This window comes from Sus scrofa, chromosome 8 (assembly GCF_054392235.1).
Source record: "Sus scrofa isolate SSC_HxYL_T2T_F1_AM1 chromosome 8, Sscrofa_HxYL_maternal_Yorkshire_Landrace_v2.0, whole genome shotgun sequence".
Taxonomy (NCBI): domain Eukaryota; kingdom Metazoa; phylum Chordata; class Mammalia; order Artiodactyla; family Suidae; genus Sus; species Sus scrofa.
The window spans coordinates 111,740,133-111,761,978 of NC_139390.1; the positions used below are offsets into that span (position 1 = coordinate 111,740,133).

Sequence of the window (21,846 nt, forward strand, 5' to 3'; positions counted from 1 at the left end):
GTCCAGAATCCCTTATCCCAGTCTGACATACATAGAAGCCATAGATCTGCTGGCCTTTGCATAATCACAGAGGCTTAGCCAGTGAATAATTAAGAGGATGTGAACCTGCAGTTATTTTAGTTTCATTTTCATCTGAGGTCCAAAGATAAAAGCTGTTAAATCCTAAATTTCAGAGTGAGAGCCTGGGCTACTTATCTTTCAAGGGCAGTGGCAGAAAACCTTTGGGCTATTTACTCTCTAGAGGATTGTTGTTACTAAAGAATTTGAGTGGTCTTTGTCCCAGATTCCTGGGAGGAAACTCTAACCCTTAGAACTTCCCACCTAATAGAAGTTCTTTGTTATTCATGGTGGGTCCCAATGGTTTATGCTAATGGATTGACTCACAGAGGGCCCTCCATAGCTTATGCTAATGAGATGATTCAGTATAGGGATAGACTAAGCCAGAAAGACCAACCATGTAATCAGAGGGTTGGAGCTTTAACCTACTTGATATCAAACTGAGCTCCTCTGAAGACAAGGAAGGAGGAAAGGGTTGGAAATTGAGTTCTCGATCATGTGGCCAGTGATTTAATCAAATGTGCCAATGTAAAGAAATCCCAATAAAAACCCTGAACACCGAAGGTCGGTGGAGCTTCTTGGTTGATGAACACATTGATTACCAGGAAAGTGATGTGTCCTGATTCCACGATGAGTGGGCAAAGAAGCTCTGTGTTCTTTCCCAGACCTTGCCCTCTGTGTATCCTTTAAAATAAAACTGCAGTCATAGCTGGAGTGCTCTCCTGAGCTCTTTGGGTCCCAACCTGAGGGGATAGTGGGAACACTTGAATTTGTAGCCCACTGGTCAGAGTACAGGTGGCCTGGGGAGCCCCTAGCCACTTGTGGCTGACATCTGAAGTCAAGGCAGTTTTCTTGGGAACCAGGCCTTTAAACCTGTGGAGTCTGAAGCTAATGCCAGGTGGTGAGCATCAGAATTGAACTGAATTATGGTATACTCTGTTGAAGTGAAAACAGAAAAGGATATAAAAGAGAAAAGTAGTGAAGTGGCTGAGGGAGTTTGAAAATTATAATTTTTTTAATGAAAGTTATCAGTGTGCTATGAATGCCCTCCTTCCGACTCCTATGGAGGAAGTAGGACTATTTCTCACCTGAAGACTAGTGAATAGAGCATCCAGATCACACTGAGAGATATATATTTAGCATTATTTAGGGAATCGAAAGTGAAAGTTTAATAGAGATAGCAACTTTTAAACCAGAGAAAGTAGTACAGGTGGCAACACTTGGTGATGGATGGGTAGTAATTATCAACATTTGATATTAATGAGATGGAAAAAAAAAAGGGAACTAAATGGAACCAAGAGCAAGAGGAGCCTTATGTTAGTAAAAGAACGAACACTGAGCAGAAACTAGGCAAGAAAAAGGTGGGGAAAAGAAGAAATCAGAAGAAAAAATTTATGGTTTCATGGTTAAAGGGAGTGTAGTTGGTAATACTGGCATGGATAGGCTATTAGATAAAAAGGGCAGGGAGATTCTGGTGGAGGTCTTTAGGTATTCTCTGTGAGGCAAGAAAACCTCAGGGAAATCAAGGCTAAATGTTTGGAGCACTGAATTGATGAAGGGAGCAAAAGGGTTCACAGCCAAAGCTGAGAGAGGGCTGCTGGTAAAATATGGGGTATTATAAAAGCAGCATGAAGCACTCTGTAGACTATGATGAATGACTGGGGTTCTGGTCATGGATTTAATCTTAGGAGGGTTATAGAGTGGTGGGTCCAAGCAAAAGAAATGAGAAAATTACAGGTGACAATGGGGAGGAAGGTAGAAAGGGAATCACAGAAAGGGATCCTTACAAAGGCTACTAAGGATGAACTCCAGGATATTTGCATCTGGAAGAGTGACTAAGGAGAGGATTCTTTCAAGACTCAGAGAGTCAAGGAGAAGTAAAACATTAGAATGAAAATGGTGCCAAACATTTTGTGAATGCGCACGAGTCTCTGAATTGGAAATAGTGGTGGGAGTATTTAAACACAAAAATTACATCTGATAGAAATGTTTAAGTTAGCAGCACGCTATCAAAATATTCCATCTCCTTTCACTTGGAAGCATAAATGCTTTAGGAACATACTGGGCAGCGCTGCTGAGATCTCTGTTCAATGACAGTTAGTTCACAGTCCAGCCAGCCATGCAGAGTGATGAATATAGCTTTAAAAATTCTGAACAAAATGGTGTGTTACTTCCTATATTCTTCATCAGATCTGATTTCTCTTGTAAATATAAGTAGGGATCATTTGCAAAATAACAGAGTAGAATTTCCTGTGCAGACAGATGCTTTTTATATTTATAAAGCTTGAGCTCCTTTTTTTTCCTTTTTTTCTTTTTTTAAAAAAAACGCTCTGGGAGACTAGAAACTGATATGATTTTTCACATCAAGTTTAGTTTAACATATGGCAAGAGCTCTATGAGACGATCTCCAAACTTTGCAGTTAACAGTTTCCAGCCTACACAGGAAGCAAAGCTGTGCTTCTGACGCATTCCCGCGCTATGGGAAGACCGCAGAGAACAGCCTAAAGTTAAACCACATAAATTATGTTTATACAAAGCGCAGCATTCCATTTAAACCGCAGTAGTGCAGAAAGCTTCAGGTGATGTTTCGATTCCATTTCTACATTGTTCTAGCAAAATATTTCAAGGCTTATCAATAACTAAGCAGCTGATAAGTCTATTCTTGAAGATTTTACTTAAACAAAAAACAAATTCTGAATTCGATACTGCCTATTCTGAGGGGCCTCAGTTGAGTAATCACATTGTGTTTCTAAGTCTTCTGTTAGATTCTTAAGTATCAAACAAAACAAAACAAAGCAAACAAATATGTCATCTCTCCAGAACCCCTGGAGAAAACCGCTAGGATAACTTTTGTGCAAAATTTTAGGTACTACATTCCTCCTGTATTACAGAGTATACAGAAAATAAAGTATTGAATATAATGGTTACCTCACTCAGTATGGCATCGAGTTGTATGTCTTGTCATAAAATTGTTCTACATAACCACATAGCTATGCTTTTTGAGTTCTTAAGTGCTCTTTAACAGGTGGGTTTTTTTGGGGGTGGGGGAGGGAGGATCCTGCTCTTGTGTCAGCTTTCATTTCCCAGGGCCATTGCTATAGCATTCTTTCTCTCCTTTCTCTCATGTTCTAATGTTTGTGTGTGATATGCCTCTTAAGATGAGAAACTGATCAAGAAGTGTGGCTTATTTCTGTTTAAAAATGAGGCTATTCACAGCTGAGCGTGGGCCAGGGATAGTCTATCAACAAAGCACAATCACAGAAGAAAGAATGAGGACCTTCCTTTTACTGTTTGTTTCTCTTTGGTCAAATTAGGGAATCTCTTTGAACCCCAGTTTCCTTATCTATAGCATGCCCCATAGGATTGCTGTTAAAGTCAAATAAAATAATATACACAAAGCCTCATAGAGTCGTTGCTAGAATGAACTTAGGTCCTTTAGAAAAAGCATATGGCACATGGCCTTTGTCTCTTTTCTTTCTACGGAGGGACCTTCTTGCTAACTGCCTTGTTCTTGCTGCAGTCCACTCAGTCGTTAAAGGGAAAAGGCAGAATTACTGATAGTTGAAATATTATTATCAGTGTTTTACTGCATGTCCTATGGAGTTTTAGAAGTTGCTAATATGTTGATATTGAAGAAAGTTACTTTATATTCTCAAAAAGTATTGTTCAACCAAACTTTTCAAATTTGAAGAAAGTTACTTTATATTCTCAAAAAGTAGTGTTGAACCAAATCCCTTAATATAATACTTTGTCTGAAAATAATTTGTATAAATGGTAATTCATAAGTCAACTGGTTTGATCATTCTTTGCTAGTAGGAAATCTTGTGTTACTACTTTATAAATCAGTGCTTTACACTTCTTGTTAAAAAGATGATGGAGGAGTTCCCGTCGTGGTGCAGTGGTTAACGAATCCGAGGTTCGATCCCTGGCCTTGCTCAGTGGGTTAATGATCCGGCGTTGCCGTGAGGTGTGGTGTAGGTTGCAGACAAGGCTTGGATCCCGCGTTGCTGTGGCTCTGGCGTAGGCCGGTGGCTACAGCTCCGATTCGATCCCTAGTCTGGGAACCTCCATATGCCGCAGGTGCGGCCCTAGAAATGGCAAAAAGACAAAAAAAAAGAAAAGAAAAAAAAAGATGATGGAAATTGAAAGAAAAACTTTAAAATACAGAAAAGCAGAAAGAAAAAAATACTCAATTTTCAACATCCAAAGATATATTTCTTTTCAGTATGTACAGTTTTTTTAAACAAAATTTTGATGCCTTTTATTTAATTTTGTATCCTGTTTATCCATATCTTTTACTTCTCATGTTATTGCCAAATTATTCATACACATACATTTTAAAACCTGCATAATAATCTAAGTGGACATAATTTATTTATACTTTCCCTTCAGTTGGATATCATTTATTTCCATTTTCTTTCCTCATTACAATTAATGCTTTTTTCTATATCCAGTATAGATTCCTAGAAGTGGAATTATAGTATTAAAGGATATAAATATTTTTTAAGTCTTTTGCCAAGTTGGAAAATGGCAATTTTAGAATTATAATTTTGTACAGAGGACACCTAGCTAAGCCTTTCTGGCATTTAACCGTCCTGCTTCCTCCAAATGAATGTCAGCCTATTTCATTGCAGATAGAGAATCATACCTGAGGTTTGCTTGCTTTACAGATGCCAGTGTGGTGAGCATTCAGATGGTCCACTAAAACTTCTTTGAACATGATTTCTAATGTCTGTTAAATGCTTAACTTCTAATAAGAGGGACCTGTGTTGTTGTTGTTGTTATACCAGTGATACTGATATTGTATAAAAGCACATGGAAGCACGGAATAAACGCTGCAGGAGAACCAGAGTGAGCATGCCCTTTCTTGCCTGTCCCAGAACCTACACTACTTCTTGGCCCCTTATCTGGCTGTGAGTTCCTGACACACTCAATTTACCAACGATCCCTACTTAACATGGGGTTCACTGGTTTGGAAGGAAAAATGTGGCCAATCTACTCACCTGGGAAATCAAAAGGCCCAGTCATTTATGGGACCAATACCTCCCCTGAAGAGAGTATCATATGACCTTCAGAAAAGAACCATAAGGAGTTCTTGTCATGGTGCAGTGGAGACAAATCCGATTAGGAACCATGAGGTTGTGGGTTTGATCCCTGGCCTTGCTCAGTAGGTTAAGGATCTGGCGTTGCCATAAGTTGTGGTGTAGGTCGCAGACATGGCTCAGATCTGGCATTGCTGTGGCTGTGGTGTAGTCTGGCAGCTGTAGCTCTGAGGAACCTCCATATGCTGCGGGTGTGGCCCTAAAAAGCTAAATAAATAAATAGAAAAAAACATAATTCTGTAGAGACCTAAGACTGAAACATCAGGGACAAAAATATCCAATGACAATATGGCTTCTGTAAGGGTCTCCATTCAAGACAGGAAAACACTAATGTCTGTGATAGGTAGCACCATGCTCTAGGGCCATGGACAAGTGAGGTCCTTCAGAACCCTGAGCATTAGGCAAAGGCTGCCAAGCAAGAAAGCCAGTGGATTAAATCCTGCAAAGTAAAATCTTGTTAAGAATTTGCTAGTTACTGTAGGGCATGCTTAGACAATCTAAACCTCAAATATAATGCAGTATACTTTGGAAGTAAGATTGAAACTGAGTATCAAGCATCCTGAGGGGAATATCAAATAGGTAAAATCCCAATTTTATTTTATTTTATTTTATTATTTTTTATTTTTAAATTTTTTGTCGTTTTGCCTTTTCTTGGGCCGCTCCCACGGCATATGGAGGTTCCCAGGCTAGGGGTCTAATCGGAGCCGCAGCCACTGGCCTACGCCAGAGCCACAGCAACGCGGGATCCAAGCTGCATCTGCAACCTACACCACAGCTCACGGCAACGCCGGATAGTTAACCCACTGAGCAAGGGCAGGGACCAAACCCGCAACCTCATGGTTCCTAGTCGGATTCGTTAACCACTGCGCCATGATGGAAACTCCCTAATTTTAATATAACTGGAAACCTTTTTAGGTTTTCCCAGCTGGTTCTGATTTCCCTTTCCTAAACTGAATTCTCAGGCATTTTGGGGGAAGTGAGAAATGATCTGGCTTTGAGTTCTTCTACGGCTAAAGTTCCTACAACCAGGAAAAAAGTCAGTAGGCAGGGAATCGAGGTTTCACATCTGAGATTTTCTAAGACATGGTCACAAAGATTTACAAAGATGTTTAAGAGGCATCAATTAAAACAGGATATTGTAAGCAACCTGCTGTTTCTAAAACAAGCCAAGCATACTCATTGGGTTTTTGTTGTTCCCTTTGCCCCAAGATGAGATCAGGGAGTAAGGGTTTTAGATCACACAAGGTCCTGCAGGTTGTGGTAAGGAGTCTGGCCTCTACTCCGAGGAGTATGGTTTGGAGGATGTGAGAAGAGAAATAACATAATTATTTGAGAAGCATGTTGTAAATCTATAGGAAAGCAAAAAGTAGGACAATGAACATCTGTATATCCTTCACCTATTCTCCAGTTGCTTATACTTCACTATGTTTGCTTTGTATTTTCTTTGTTTTTCTCTTAAATATACCTGGTATTTTGCTAAATCACTTTAAAATAAGTTCCAGCAAGGAAGGCCCCCCACAATTTCTGTCTCTTCTGGAACTTTGCCGCTCCCCTATAAAGAGGTGGAATTGAATTCTACTTTTGAATGTGCGCAGGTTTTGTGAAGTAGAAATGCTGCTTTGACTTCTGGATTCAAGGTGATTCTGCTTCTGCCTTGGTTGCCTTAACACTTGAGGAGCCCTAAAGCCCTCTGACTGCCCTGAGGCCATCCTTCTGTGAGGAAGCCCCTTGGGAGAGGTCACATGCAAAAGCCCTGAGACCCTGTGAGGAGACTTCAGCAAGCTCACAGCTGCTCCAACTGCCTGGTTTTCTGGCCCCATGACTGCAACCTCATGAGACACTGGAAGTCAGAATCCCTGCCCAGGCCAGCACTTTCTGAATTCTAACCTGCAGATACCATGAGGGATAATAAAATGATGAACTTTTTAAAAGCCATTATGTTCTGAGATATTTCATTAGCCAGCAGTAATAACTAGAAACGTGATCTTTATAGATACATTTAAAAAAAATTCAGGATCCAAGATTTAGAAATTATGTTAGGTTATTATGTCTTTTAGTTTCTTTTAAACTAGAATAATTCTCCTTGCTTATTGTTTTGAAACATGTTATCTTTTTCAAAAAGTCCAGGACATTTGTTTTATAGAATATATCTATCAATTTTTGGATTTGTGAGATTGTTTCTTCATGACTGGATCCATCTTTAAAAATGTACTGTCAAAAACACAAAAAGGTATTTCTTTCAATTTTTTCTTTAACTGTGGTTAAAAAAAGTAAGATGAAATATACCCTCTTCACAAATTTTTAAATGTGCAGTGCAGCAGGTGCGCGTTGTTGTACAGCAAAGTTCTATAACTTTCTCATCTTGCATGGCTGAAACTCTGTAACCACTGAACAGCAACCCTTATTCCCTACCCCCAGCCCTGGCAACCACCATCCTACTTTGTTCCTATGAGTCTGGCTACTTTAGATACCTCGAACAAGTGGGATCATGCAGTATCTGTCCTCTGTGACTGGCTTATTTCACTTAGCATATAATGTCCTCAAGGTTCATTCATGTTGTAGCATATGACAGGACTTCCTTCCTTTTTAAGGCTGAATAATATTCCACTATACATATATACCATATTTTCTTTATTCATTCATCTGTCAGTGGACATCCAAGTTATTTCAAACTCTTGGCCATTGTGTATAATGCTGCAACAAACACAGGGGAGCAGGTATCTCTTTGAGATCCTGTTTTCAATTCTTTTGGATAAATATCCAGAAGTAGGATTGCTGGATGAGATGGTAATCCTATTTTTAATTTTCTTTGCATTCTCTCATTAGTGTTGTACCACTTTGCATCTCTACAAGGATGTATGAGAATATCTGTTTTCCCACAGCCTTGTCCACAGAATATTTTTATCAGTGTTTTGAATTTTTGGTAATATGATGGATAAGAAATGGTATCTCAATGTATATATATATTTTGTTAATTAAAAAAAAATTAGGGCTGCACTCTTGGCATATGGAAGTTCCCAGGCTAGGGGTCTAATCGAAGCTGCAGCTGCTGGCCTCACCACAGCTAGTAACACCACAGCTGTGAGCCACGTCTGTGACCTACACCACAGCTTGCAGCAATGCTGGCTCCTTAACCCAAAGAGGGAGGCCAGGGCTCAAACCCGAATCTTAATGGATACTAGTCTGGTTTGTTTCTGCTGAGCCACAACGGAAACTCTGGTATCTCAATATATTTAACTTTGCATTTTTCTTCTATGAGTGAAAATGAATATCTTTTTATACGTTTAGTCACTTTCAAAATGATCTCTCTGGATATCATGTTGGGTGAAAATGACAGCACAGCATGTAAACTCTTGAATCAAGTGAAATCTGTGAGTAGCTACTCTTAAGACAACTAGATTTTCCTTCAAATTCAAAGGCTAGTCCATATACAGGCATACTAAATTAACGAGTGCATTGTTCTTTATTGAGAACCTGCTATAAGCCTACCAAAGATTTTGCAACATATCTGGAATAAGACATGATGCTTTCAATCAAGGAATGCAAAAACTCAATGGATGAAAAAGATAACTGATTATAGTACTAGGGCAAGTTATGGTAGGTTATGCCTGGTGTTATGAGAACACAGAGGATAAACAGGAAAGTTGGGGGAAGCCTCTACACAAAGATGATGTATGAGTCCACATTTGCTGGAGGGCATTACAGTCTGAGGCAGTAGCACTTGAAGGCACAGAACTAGGTAACAGGTCTTGTTTAGGGAACTACAAATTCTGTATGGATGGCGTGAAAGATGCACATATGAGATAATTGAAAACAGACCATAAAGGTGGGTAGGAGCCAAATTTCTTTTTTTTTCCAAGTGAAGGACTATAAATAATAACATATATACTTTTTATCATTAAAACAATAAATCTTGATGTTATTTATAAATTGATCATTTACTTTTTAATTGATAATTTTTAAAAATTAAAATTTTTTTTACTTTATTAAACTTTTTAAACTTATAAAACCAAAATATTTTATTTCATTTATTTCCTACTTTCCATATCAGCCCTATTTTTCTGTCAATGTTCTTTATGACTAACTGTGGTTTTATATAATTACTTGCCACTGTGAGATTAAGAATATTACATGAAAGCACAATGAAGTCTTTTTGATTCTATAGTTAAGAAAAATAGGAGTACAATAAATTCTCTAGCCATTGAAATGGATATTTTTTAGAAATTTATGAAAATAGATATTAAGGTAAAGAAATGAATATTATGTTATTCTTTTTTAATCCTTTCATAATTTCACATAACTTACAGGATAAACAAAAAAAGTCCTTCAAATGTACTTTTAAAGAACTATAAGTAATAACATATATACTTTTTTATCATTAAAACAATAAATCTTGTTGATGTTGTTTATAAATTGATCATTTACTTTTTAATTGATAATTTTTAAAATTAAAAAAAAATTTTTTTAGGAGTTCCTGTCATGGCGCAGTGGTTAACATATACCACCTAGGAACCAGGAGGTTGCGGGTTCGATCCCAGGCCTTGCTCAGTGGGTTTAGGATCCAGCATTGCTGTGAGCTGTGGTGTAGGTCGCAGACGTGGCTGGGATACCATGTTGCTGTGGCTGTGGTGTAGGATGGTGGCTGCAGCTCCAATTCGACCCCTAGCCCGGGAACCTCCATATGCTGTGGGAAGTGGCCCTAGAAAAGATAAAAAGACAAAAAACCTTTTTTTTAAAAAATTTATTAGACTTTTTAAACTTATAAAGCCAAAATATTTTATTTCATTTATTTCCTACTTTCCATATCAGCTAGAGTTCTCTAGTCACTAAGAAAACCATTAATTCTCACTGATTTTTAAAAATCCCACTATAGCTTTGGGCTCATTTTCCATTCTGATACCTTGATCACAGGTCCACAATTTCTATTTCTCCATTTTATTCTTCTGCAAATATTTCCCAAATTTGCCTGATCATGAGTCACCTAAAGTTCATGATAATCATGCAGGTCCCTGAAACTGTCCCCTGGAGGTTCTGATATATTAAATCTGGACTTTTTTTTGGTTGTATCCCAGATAATACTCATTACTAGCCATGTTCAGAGTTTATTCTTCTATTATCTAAAGTTATTATCATTTATTTTTCAATAAAGGGTTTTCTGTTATCACAATGTTTTCCAGGATTAGTAAACAAGAAAAGAAAGAGACATAACATTTCCCATTAGGAAAAAAAAGCTGTTTCCTTTTAGATGAATTTTATAGATAAGCACGCATAAGCCATACACACATGTAAATTATAGTTTTTTAAAAAAATTTAATGTGGGTTAATTTCAATTAATGCAAGCTAACTTCCTGCATTAATTTTATTTTATTTTCATTGTAATTCATATTTAAACTCCCAGTTTAAAATACTCATTCTATTTACCATGTTTATGGTTTTCCTTTAATTAGAGAAATGCAATTTAGATTGAGCTTTCAGGGATTTAGGTAAGGGGTACAGAGGATATGGTGCATAGGTGCTATATTAAACTGAGAAACATGGAGACAAAGTATTTACTAAAACATGGACATAAGGGAATTGGCTACTGTTTGTATGGGATGTTTAACAGTTTGATGAAGGAAGTAAAATATTGCTATGCTGTCAGGAATTGGGGTCGAATCAGCTGTAGCTGCCGGCCTATGGCCACAGCAATGCAGAATCCAGGCCACATCTGTGACCTACACCACAAGATCATGGCAATGTTGGATCCTTAATCCACTGAGTGAGGCCAGGGATTGAACCTGCGTCCTCATGGATGCCAGTCAGATTTGTTTCCACTGAGCCACAATGGGGACTTCCATCCTGATTTCTAGATACACATGCTGACTTGCCCAAAGATGAGTTACCCTTGCTTCTATCTCATTTTCTAGGAGCTGAGAAATAGACAGTTATTGAATAGAAGTAGGTGATGAAAAACATCTGCAATTTTATTTGCAAAACCTGTAAAAGTAAGGTCAAGAGGAGTCCTACAAATTTTATTTTTTTTAATCCCTATCTTATCCAACTTTTATGCTGATAGAATTTTTTTCACATTTGGAAAATTATATTTTTCTTTCATCTTGAGTCTTACTAACACCAGGGACAAATTTTCTATAAACAAATCTTTACTTTTTATGTCAGTGATTTTCAGAAAGGAAATAAAAACCCCTTCTTTCCCTTATACACCTTACTTCAATTAGTTCTTTCTCTATACAACATTACAACACTTGCATCAAGGAGAAATAAGTACAAATGGTTCATTCTGGAGCTGGTACACTGGTATCAAGAAGTAAAGGAGGAACAACAGGGGCCCCTTAAAACAGGCTGTTATGTCTTAGCCTGAGACACGGCTAGATAAGATCTACATGAATGCACAAAAATGACCATATTTGCTTATCTATTCCTCTCTCATTTTGATTCTACTTTTACTTTAAATAGGAAAAACATAGAGGTAATCATCATTAAATGAAAAACTAGTCCCACTGGGAAGAGGAAAGTTTTAGAGGTGAAAATCTTATTCTGCCTAAAGGTAAGAATCTCTGGATTTTGATCACTTCCCAATGCAGAGGAGAGTTTGCTGGGTCACTTCCTTGGCTCTTCTGTAAGCTTTTTATGTCATTATTACTTGTAGAATGAGTTTGCCCCCATCTCCAGAGGTGGTTCCATTTCGTTTTCACTACTGTTTTGGAACTGAAACTTCATGATATGACTGATGACTACCAACCCCCTGGCCTCTTTGTCATCTGCCCTGACATTTCTCATTATTTATTTGGAGAATAACTCAGAGTACTTACTGGGTTGAGGACCACAGTGAAGAAAAGTTCACCTCCTTGGATACTCTTGTCCAGCTCTTTAGGACCTCCTGGATATTCTTTGTAAAAAATTGTGTGAGTGAAAAGCCCACAGGTTTGTCTCGGGAGAACCTGAAGGGAGAATGAACAAGTAAGGAAAAGGTTCCTTTCCACCAATTAATATCAATTAATATGTTGAAACTTAGCTTTTTTTTTCTCATGCAAGATAATGCACAAGCTGGTGCTACTATTTGACTCTTAACCACACCCCCGAATCCTGCACAATCTGGAAAAGTGGGGATGACATCACTATAGCAGGGATATTGAAGAGAGTTGGAAGAAATATGTTAGAAATAAGATAGACTTCAAACTATTTTAGCCACTTATCTATTTTAAAGTTCCAAGTCAGTACTTCTTTTCTGAAGCCTAGTATGTTCCAGTATTTTGATATAAAAGAAAAAAGAAGTAAAACTGAGACTTTAAAAATATTGGAATCGGAGTTCCCGTCGTGGCGCAGTGGTTCACGAATCCGACTAGGAACCACGAACTTGCAGGTTTGTCACTGGCTCTGCTCAGTGGTTTAAGGATCTGGCGTTGCTGTGAGCTGTGGTGTAGGTTGCAGACTCGGCTGGGATCCCGCGTTGCTGCTGCAGCTCTGGTATAGGCCGGTGGCTACAGCTCCGACTGGACCCCTAGCCTGGGAATCTCCATATGCCATGGGAGCGGCCCAAGAAATAGCAAAAAGACAAAAAAAAAAAAAAAAAAAAAGAAAAGAAAAATTGGAATTGCTTCTACTACATTGTAATTCCAGTAGACAAAAATTTTAAGGGTAATACTTGTGTCAAATTCTACATGTGCATTAGAAAAAGAAGTCAATTATTAACTTAATGTGATTCTTAGGAAATGACATTTTAAATTAGAACAAATATTTGAGAAACAAATCATGGTTTCTGCTCTACTCTAAAAGGACTACTGTAGGTGGTAGTAACTGCCCCAAATTTTAAGACTGCCAGTTCCAAAAGTAAGAAAAAGATGATATATTTGGTTAATAATTTTATAAAAGGCAACAAACAAAATGATAAAAGATCATTTAGTAAAAAGTCTTATTTTCAACCCCTGTATAAAGGCCATTATTTACTTCAATTATACTCATTTGTGATAAGGATTTTTTTTCAAATTCTTATAACTTTCCTGGTAAAATATCAGTACAATATTACAGAAGATGTGAGGATGTGCAAGATGTTACATCTTTAGCTGAATTTTATATAATGACTTCTTTTTGACCTGCATTTGTCATTAAACACTTGAAGTAGCAGAAAATTAATGCATGTATGTTGGAGAAATACAAGTTTTACAGAATCGAATATAGGCAGGTCTTCTGCTTATTGTCCTAAGCAAATCAATCTTTTATCTTTTTCTACTTTGGTTCTTAAAGCACATTTAGTCAAGTAAGTGCTTTTAAAAATATTAACTGTTTGGGACTTACCATGCTTTGCAACCCTCTAGAAATATACTAGTTCTTTTTCTTTCCTTTCAATGTATAGTAAATTTCAAAGGTATTCTAACCAAATCAAATACATTCCCTAACAATTCGTGGAAATGTAATTTCCTGGAAATTAAGTTTTACATAGCACTTATTTATTTAACAAATACTTATTTGAAATTCTATGCAAGTCCAGGTGGGAGAACATGAAGATGTATCCTTTATATTCTTCAAGGATTTAAAGTATATTGGGGTAAAGAAAAATACCCCAAAGATAAAAAGTGAAATGCCTACATGAAGTTAAATGCCAGGTTCATTTTACATTTTAAAAGTTCATGATTCTGAATCATTTTTAGGGTTCAATTTGACTATTTTGCTTGAAAAACTGTGGTAACATACAGAGCCATCTTTGGGACTTGATTGCCTAGCTGATTCTATGCAAAAGGGAGAGAGAAGTGCAAAAAGAATCTGAGTTTCATTTACGTCTTAAATTATTTGAATTTGAACACAGGGAAGAGAAAGTGTCAGGCTTTCCCCTGCAACCCTGAGGAGGTTCACACTTCCAAAAGGATAGGAGTCACTGTGAGCCCTAGGACGGTCAGTGGGCCACCAAAGGAGGCTGAGGAGATACCTGGAGAGTAAGAGGGTCGTATCCCATTGCCTTGCTCCCTAAACACAATGCTACAGGATACTAAACATGTTCCTTGAAGTAGCTCTCTAGTGTTAGAGAAAGAATGAGGAAAGTGCATTGCTCTCTAAAATGTTTCTGGGAGTGTAACACTATCAAATTCAAACTTTGAGATATTGATGAGCCCCCTGGAAACCTTACAGCTTCTGACAGAGACTGGGAGGTGGTTATGAAAGCCATAGTCGGAAGAATTATGGCCAGTGGACCTAATGCCAATATTCTGTTCATAAGGCCTTAATCTAGAGCAACTACCAAAAAATGCTCCAGGTAAAGACCACCTAGCATGCTGCCAGAGGATCTGTGGGACTCTCTACCAATGGGCATCTCCATTAGAAAGAGTAAGTAGTAGATAATTGGATCTATGGTCCAGTTGCTTTGAGTAGGGCTCACTTCAGAGAGTCACATTTAACAACCAGGGAGGGGTTAGGATAGAGAGTCCTGGTTTTCCATCAGTGCCTTACTGAATGGAGAGAACAACTGCCCAGCAGATAATGCAATAGGGCTGGAGCCTCAAAGACTCTGGTTAGGGCACAGACACTGAAAACATCTTGGTAAGCTTTTATGTTCCTAATAGAGTTACAAGATGATGTGATACAGGAATTCAGAAGAAAATAAGATCAGTAGAGGCCTGACATAGGTATTGAGTTGCTATATACACACCAAGGTGCTTTCCATTCAATTATATAGGATAAGGGACTTGATACTATAAAAATAAAAGGAACAGGAATATGTAGAGAGTAGACGGAAAGTCTTTCAAAGTGGGAAGAATGTCAATGCATGGACACAGCAATACTGCTGCAGAACCTTTTTGGCTGGAGTGAGTCTGTGTCAGCTAAAGGAAAAGAGAAGATAGAAAGGTAGAGCTAGTTTAAATTGTTTTCAGGTCCTTGAGGAGCAAGTTGAGAGGTGTGGAAACAATTGGAAGGAATCAAGTTGGGAAGGCCAAGGTGAAGGCAGAGTCTTAGAAGGATTAAAATGTTGGCACTATCCATGGGATAGATTGCAGTTGGAGGGGGGGATAGAAGCTGTAAATAGGCAAAGTAGGAACCAACACCATGGTTTACAAATGAAAGTCAAGGCAATGAATTAAGCTGTGGGAAAGAAGAGAAATAAAAAATATATATTATGAAGGAATTATTGATGGAGTGTAGACACTGATTGGAAAGGGGGGGAGGTCAGTGGATGTTCAAATTGCAGCTGAATTAGGGATAGCGAGATCCATAGACCAATAGCTAGTTTGAAGAGAAGATAATAAGTTTCATTTCAGGCCTTATGAGTTTGGCTTGTGAATAGATAAAAACCCCAAAGTTTCCCTCATTTCACATATAGGTGTGATCTAAGTAAGGTTCACTTCTCAGTTCTCTGTTCTTTTTCCTCTGCAGTCTCACCCTAGGGGGGCACACTGGCTGCTGTGGTCTCAATTTACAACTCTATCTGGATGACTCCAAGCCCTATCCTCTCTCTCTAACTGCACATTCAACTGGGGACATTGCCAACTTGGAAATTCTGATGCAAGGGCCCACAAAGTAAACAGAGTTCCCATGGATTGATGCATAAGTGGAACCACAGCAATGGTTCTGTCAAAACAGGAAATCTGTTAGAGCCTTTATGACCTGTAAGATTCATACATTTATAATGCAGGTAAAATAGGTTTTCAGGAGAAGTGAAAATGAACATATCTCATGGGACATATCCAACAAAGTTTTCTGGCAGTATAAAGAGAAACAGAAACAAAAGAGAACAACATTGAATAAAGTCCCTGGAGACTTAAGTGTACTAGTCTACTAAGACTGTGTATGATTTAAATATGATGGGAGAGTATTGACATGCTTTTAAATTATAATATAATGCAGGGAAAAAGACTGGCAGCTTGAGGCACAGTCAGTTCATTTTCAATAAGGAGGGATGGCAGGCTGGGATAAAATGTGGCCATCATGTTCCCATCTCGCATTTACTCAGTTTTTATTGAGGGAGGCGTTAAGATGGAAGTTGATCCAAGTTAAATGTTATTATCCACTCTGTAATTTTTGTAGACATAGGAAAAATGTCTGAAAAGGAGTCAATTATACCTCATTCTAGAGGGTAGACATCTGTTCAAACAGTTTCACAGAGTTATGGTATCTGACCCCAATAGTGTCCTGCGTGTTGTTCCTTTCCAGCGCGTGTCTAAACCAGGAGGCCCACTCCTAATGTCACCAGCATTCTTTGACTTTTCTGATTTGGGAAAAAATTAGGATTTAATTACTTACTTTGAGAGGTCTCATTAAGCAGTAAGTAATAACATATCTTGACAATATACATTTGTCACCCATGTTAAAAAGAGTAGAGACGCTTTGGAGAAAAATTGACAATGGATATAAAGGACTTAACATCATCTCCCATTTGTACTTTATATTATGATCTGTTAATGATTATGCAGGACATGTGGCTTCTTGTTGAGTTTTTTTTTTTTTTTTTTTTTTAAGTCTGACATGATAACCAGAAAGATACAGTTTGGCGTGTAAAAGAGTGGCATGGTTAATATACAGAGAGACGGTGTCAGTTTTACATGCTAAATAACTTTTTGAAGAAATGATGGCTTCTGTAAACTATCTGCAAGTTAAATATAATGTTTCCTTAATATTTTAACATTAGTGTCTGCTTAATTGCAGTAGTGTCAGTAAAAAAAAAAAACACTTTAAAGTTACATTTGAAGAACTGAAAAGAAGTGACTTTCGTTAAAACATCCTTTGCTTAGATCTGAGAAACATTCCTCCTGCAGCATGGAGCATTTCATACTGTTAAACATTTAATATTTCATCCTTCTCTTCTGTTCTTTCCTCAAATTTGGAATGTAAATCTGGCAGAATGAGTTGTACCCTATGCCTACCGGAGGAAGCTCACCATGATGTTCTTGTGGATGAAGCCCCTCCGATATCTAGCTGGTTTCAGGTGTGGATATTCTTCAGTGCTGGTGATTCTAATATTCCAAACCTTCTTCCAGGCCTCATAGAGCTGCACGTGTACGGGGTAGACACCTGAATGGTGAGGGGCCACTGCATAGCCCATGTCAGTGGGGATGCCATGCTCCTACAGCCAAGCAAATGTTAGTTAGAAAACGGGGAGATTCATCTTGACCCTATTTTTACCCCAGGATTTTCAAATGTACTATAAACACATTTGTCTCAATCCATCATTACTTACCTGTGTGGTGAAATTAGAGGGAGCAATATGAAGACTGCTAGACTTCATGAAGCTCAGTGGCCATTCCACCAACCTTTATGATGATACTTTTGTGTTGAAGAGGTGGGAGAGGACTCATGATTTTCACAAAAAATATGAGAGTCTGCATCTAGTGCATCCTGTCACAGTCACCTGTTCTTCTTTCTCCACAATTTTAGTAAATTAAATGACAATCACTTGCTACAAACAACCACTCAGCACTCCCCACAAAATAAAACCAACATTTATTCGAGGGACAGAACACATTCTGACATCACTAGGCTTGCTAACAGGATCTTATTTTGCTGTATTGCATCCCAGTTTCTACCACGTTTGCCACATTTCTGGTGGTCCCTCAGCAAGTGGTCCAGTAATAGACAATGCTTAGACAATGCTCCCTGCCTCAGGAGAAGCACACTTTTAATTAGAAAATGTAGTAAAATTTTATAGAGCAATTTTCTTTGAAGCCAGAGCCCTGGTTATAATGAAAGTAGAAGGTACAGAAAGAGCCAAAGAATCTGGAAATTTAGTTAAGTTGAAGTCCAGCTTTAACACATAAAATGAATCCATTTAAAAATATACTATCCGAATTATCCACGCACCTAGACACACACACACATACCCACCCCCAGACACACACAGACCCCCAGACACACACAGACACACAGACACACACACACTCATTCACTCACTACTTTCTTCTATTTGCTTGGTCCTGATCAGATCTGGAAATTCCAAAAATAAATCTCTATGACAAGTGGACTATTCTGGAATGGACCTGGGCAACTCTGTATAATTGTGATTATTCTTCTTCATTTGAGATGCTCCATTAACCCTGATAAGTCTCTAGCATAAAAGACGAAATGTCTTTTATTAAAAGAACACTCATGGCTTCAGAAGTAGAGGTGTATTTTTTTCCTGAATGATATTCTATTTTTCTCCCTGTATTTTTCAATTGCTTTATAGTTATCAAATGTTCCACCCAAGTAGAATTCTTTTGAATTAGTTATGGCTTTTCTTCATGGCAAAGCACAATTTCACATACAGAGAACCACACTATCAGTCTGCTAAATGCATTGCATTGTAGAAATATGCTACAAATGGATATGGAGAAAGTGGAAAAGGCATGGCAAGCTTTGTTTTTTGCCCTAAGTAAAAGCAGGAAGTAAGGAAGTATAAGAGCACCTGAACACAGAAGGAAAATGGGTTGCCAGTGGTTTATCATTAGTACCTGCCAGACTCCTTCAATACACCATAAAACTCTCTCAAAATTTGGTCCCAACCTAACATGGCTTATCTCCTGTCAGCATTTATCCCCACCCCACCCCAGTTTCTGATGATTCCCTTCAGGTCTTTGCTGTACATTGTACATATTTACTACCCAGTTGGAATCTTCCTTTCCTCTTGTAAACTTTTCATCATTCAAAATTCAGTTCAGGAGTTCCCGTCGTGGCTCAGTGGTTAGCGAATCTGACTAGGAACCATGAGGTTGCGGGTTCGATCCCTGGCTTTGCTCAGTGGGTTAAAAGATCCGGCATTGCCGTGAGCTGTGGTGTTGGTTGCAGAGGCTGCTCAGATCCTGTGTTGCTGTGGCTCTGGTGTAGGCCAGTGGCAAATTCAAATATCTCCAAATTTGTGAGAAATTATGCTGGCAGAAAGCTCAAGGTAGTTTTTAATACCTGTTGGTGGTCAGCTATGTCTTCAGAAAACAGTGTAAGAACAGGACAGTTCCACACAGCAGAGACTTTTCCCTTATTTTAGAATATTTCCAAATATTTGCAAACCACTGTCTACACATTTTTGTTTTTCTTCTTAACTTTTAACAGTAAAGAAATACTGCTTTATTTTTTTTAGTCTCATCTTTTATTTGTGTGCTGGTACCTTGTGGTACAGTGGCAGAAAACTCCATCTCTGGAGTCAAACAGGTCTAGCTATTTCACTCTTGCATTTACCACTTGTGTGGCCTTTGGAGAAATATTTATGGCCTCTAAGCCTTATAAATGGTTCAGAGGAAATTAAATAATACATGGAAAGCATTTAATACAGTTCCTGAAATGTGATACACATTCAATGAATGTTGTTTATTGTTGTCATTACAACTCCTTTTTTTTTGTCTTAGGGCCACACTTGTGGCATATGGAGGTTCCCAGGCTAGAGGTTGAATCAGAGCTGTAGCTACTGGTCTACACCACAGCCATAGCAACTTGGGATCTGAGATGTGTCTTCGACCTATACCACAGCTCTCAGCAACAATGGATCTTTAACCCACTGAGTGAAGCCAGGGATTGAACCCGCATCCTTATGGATACTAGTCAGATTCGTTTCTGCTGAGCCACGACATGAACTCCTACTGTTTCAATTTTTAATAAGCTATCATCCTACTTAACTATATGCGGAAATTATGAAAATATTGGGCTACCCCTTTTTTCAATAAAAAATATAGTTCTTTTTTCTCTACTTTCTTTGTGGATTTGGGGCTCTCCCACGTGAGACTTCTGTGGCTTTTAGCCTGCTATCCCTTCTTGGGCCAGCTTTCCTCCTGGTCTGTCTAGATACTCTCAACCAGTGCCATGTGGCTCCAGCCTGTGAATCATTGAATATTAGTTAGTAGGTGGTGTCTTTCAAATGAGATAAAGGCAACATAAATTAGCTCCATAATTTGCATTCAATACCAGAGAGAACAGCTAAAATCTTACTGTATAGAAAAGTTTGGGACAAAATTGCAGGTAGTGTGCTCATTATTATATTTAGAAGATTTTGTCAAAATGCTAAATTCTTGATCGATTATTCTCTTCCAGATCTTTTTTTTTCTTTCTTTTTCTTGGTCTTTTTAGGGCTGCACCTGTGGCACATGGAGGTTCCCAGACTAGGCGTTGATCCGGAGCTGTAGCCTCTGGCCTAAGCCACATCCATTGCAATGCCAGATCCGAGCCGGATCTGCAACCTACACCTTAGCTCATGGCAATGCCAGATCCTTAACCCACTGAGCAAGGCCAGGGATCAAACCTGCTCTTCACAGATCCTAGTCAGATTGGTTTCCTCTGAGCCACAATGGGAACTCCCTCTTCCAGATCTTTTAATTTGAAATTAAGTACACTATTATTTTGGAATCTGGGGCAAAAAGTCTAAAAGAGTAGACACTTTAGCTTAAAAAGTTATTTATCCTTATTCTTTTCATTAATCCTTGATTGAAAGTAGCATCTTAGATATAGGAACTCTGTAATCGCCATCAAAATTTCCCTAGTAGACCACATGTGCCAAAAACACTGGGCGACTGGCTATGTTCTAGTATGTATGTTAAATACTTAGAACACAAATGGGATTACTTAGTAATCACAATTGAATTCTTTATCTCCACCTCTCAGGTCTACCAGAAATGCTCTTTCCACAGGGTTCCTCCATGCGACTAAATGACATGGATCAGTTATCAGCCAACTAGTTGCTGTGTCAAAAAGATACACGCTTGCTATTCTTGATACCTGTTTCCTCATTCTTTCCTAAATCTAGCTCATTATCATGTCCTATCAGTATGCTTCTAGTATAAATCTTAAATCTATCCACTTTTCTCCAATTCTATTATCATAACCATCACCCTAATCCAATCTACCATTTTATTCCATGGCCTTCTAGAATAGGCTCCTAACTGATCTACCCATTTCCACTCTTGCCTGCTTCCAATCCATTCTCTACATAGCAAACTGAGTAATATTTAAAAGAGCCAAATATGACATGTGACTTCCTACTCACAATCCTTCCATGGTTTCATCTTGCACTTTAGATAAAATACAAAATCCTTAGGATGGTCGTGAGACTTGCATATGACTCTTGCTTCTTTCGCTTGCCTTATTTTGCACCACCCTCCACTTTTCATTGTATTTAGTCACATTAATGTTTTCCCCAAATTCGCCAAGTAATTTCCTACCTCAGCATCATCTCACATGTATGTGGTTTTCCCAGACTAGAGTTTCTCTATCTAACTTTTCATCTAGATAAATTTGACACCTCTCTTAGGAAAATTTTCTGTGATATCTTCAAAGAAGCCTCCTCTGACAAGTCCCAATTCAAATTAAGTCCACATTAAGCCTTCTCTTAGTAACATTCATGTTTTTCCACAGTACAGTTTGCAAGTCGATATTGCTTCATATAATTATTTCTTAATGTCTCCCTTCCTCATTACACAATAAGCTCCATGAGTTCTGGGCTCTGTTTTATCCACTGCTATATGCCCAGTGTCTTGCCAACAGCAAGCGCTCAACGAATATTAGTGAATAAGTGTGGGCACTGATTCTGACTCCCTTCCTCTCATTATAATGTTTACTTTCTCAGTTATCTCAAATTGTCAGTACATCTGCAGAATGGGCATATGGTAACTCATAGGAATATTTAACACCTATATAAATAATACTTGACAACACTTTTGAGACTATAGTTAAAATTATTATTCAAGTGAAAAGTGGACATTTATTACTATGAATTTCTATTTAAATCACACAGTATAGTTAAAAATCA

General features: G+C 38.1%; 1 protein-coding gene across 3 annotated transcripts in view; it reads right to left on the reverse strand.

Moving 5' to 3' along the window:
* NDST3 (N-deacetylase and N-sulfotransferase 3) overlaps window positions 1-21,846 on the reverse strand; it is a 147,048-nt gene that overhangs the window by 51,035 nt on the left and 74,167 nt on the right. For all 3 annotated transcript variants that reach the window (XR_014813132.1, XM_084973089.1, XM_005666900.4), the window contains exons 5-6: window positions 17,020-17,205; window positions 11,969-12,097 (exon numbers count right to left, since the gene is read on the reverse strand). Coding sequence is in view for 2 of the 3 variants with exons in the window: in XM_084973089.1 (XP_084829215.1) it covers window positions 11,969-12,097; window positions 17,020-17,205 (315 nt within the window). In the remaining variant the exon portion in view is untranslated. The remainder of the gene's footprint in view (window positions 1-11,968; window positions 12,098-17,019; window positions 17,206-21,846) is intronic.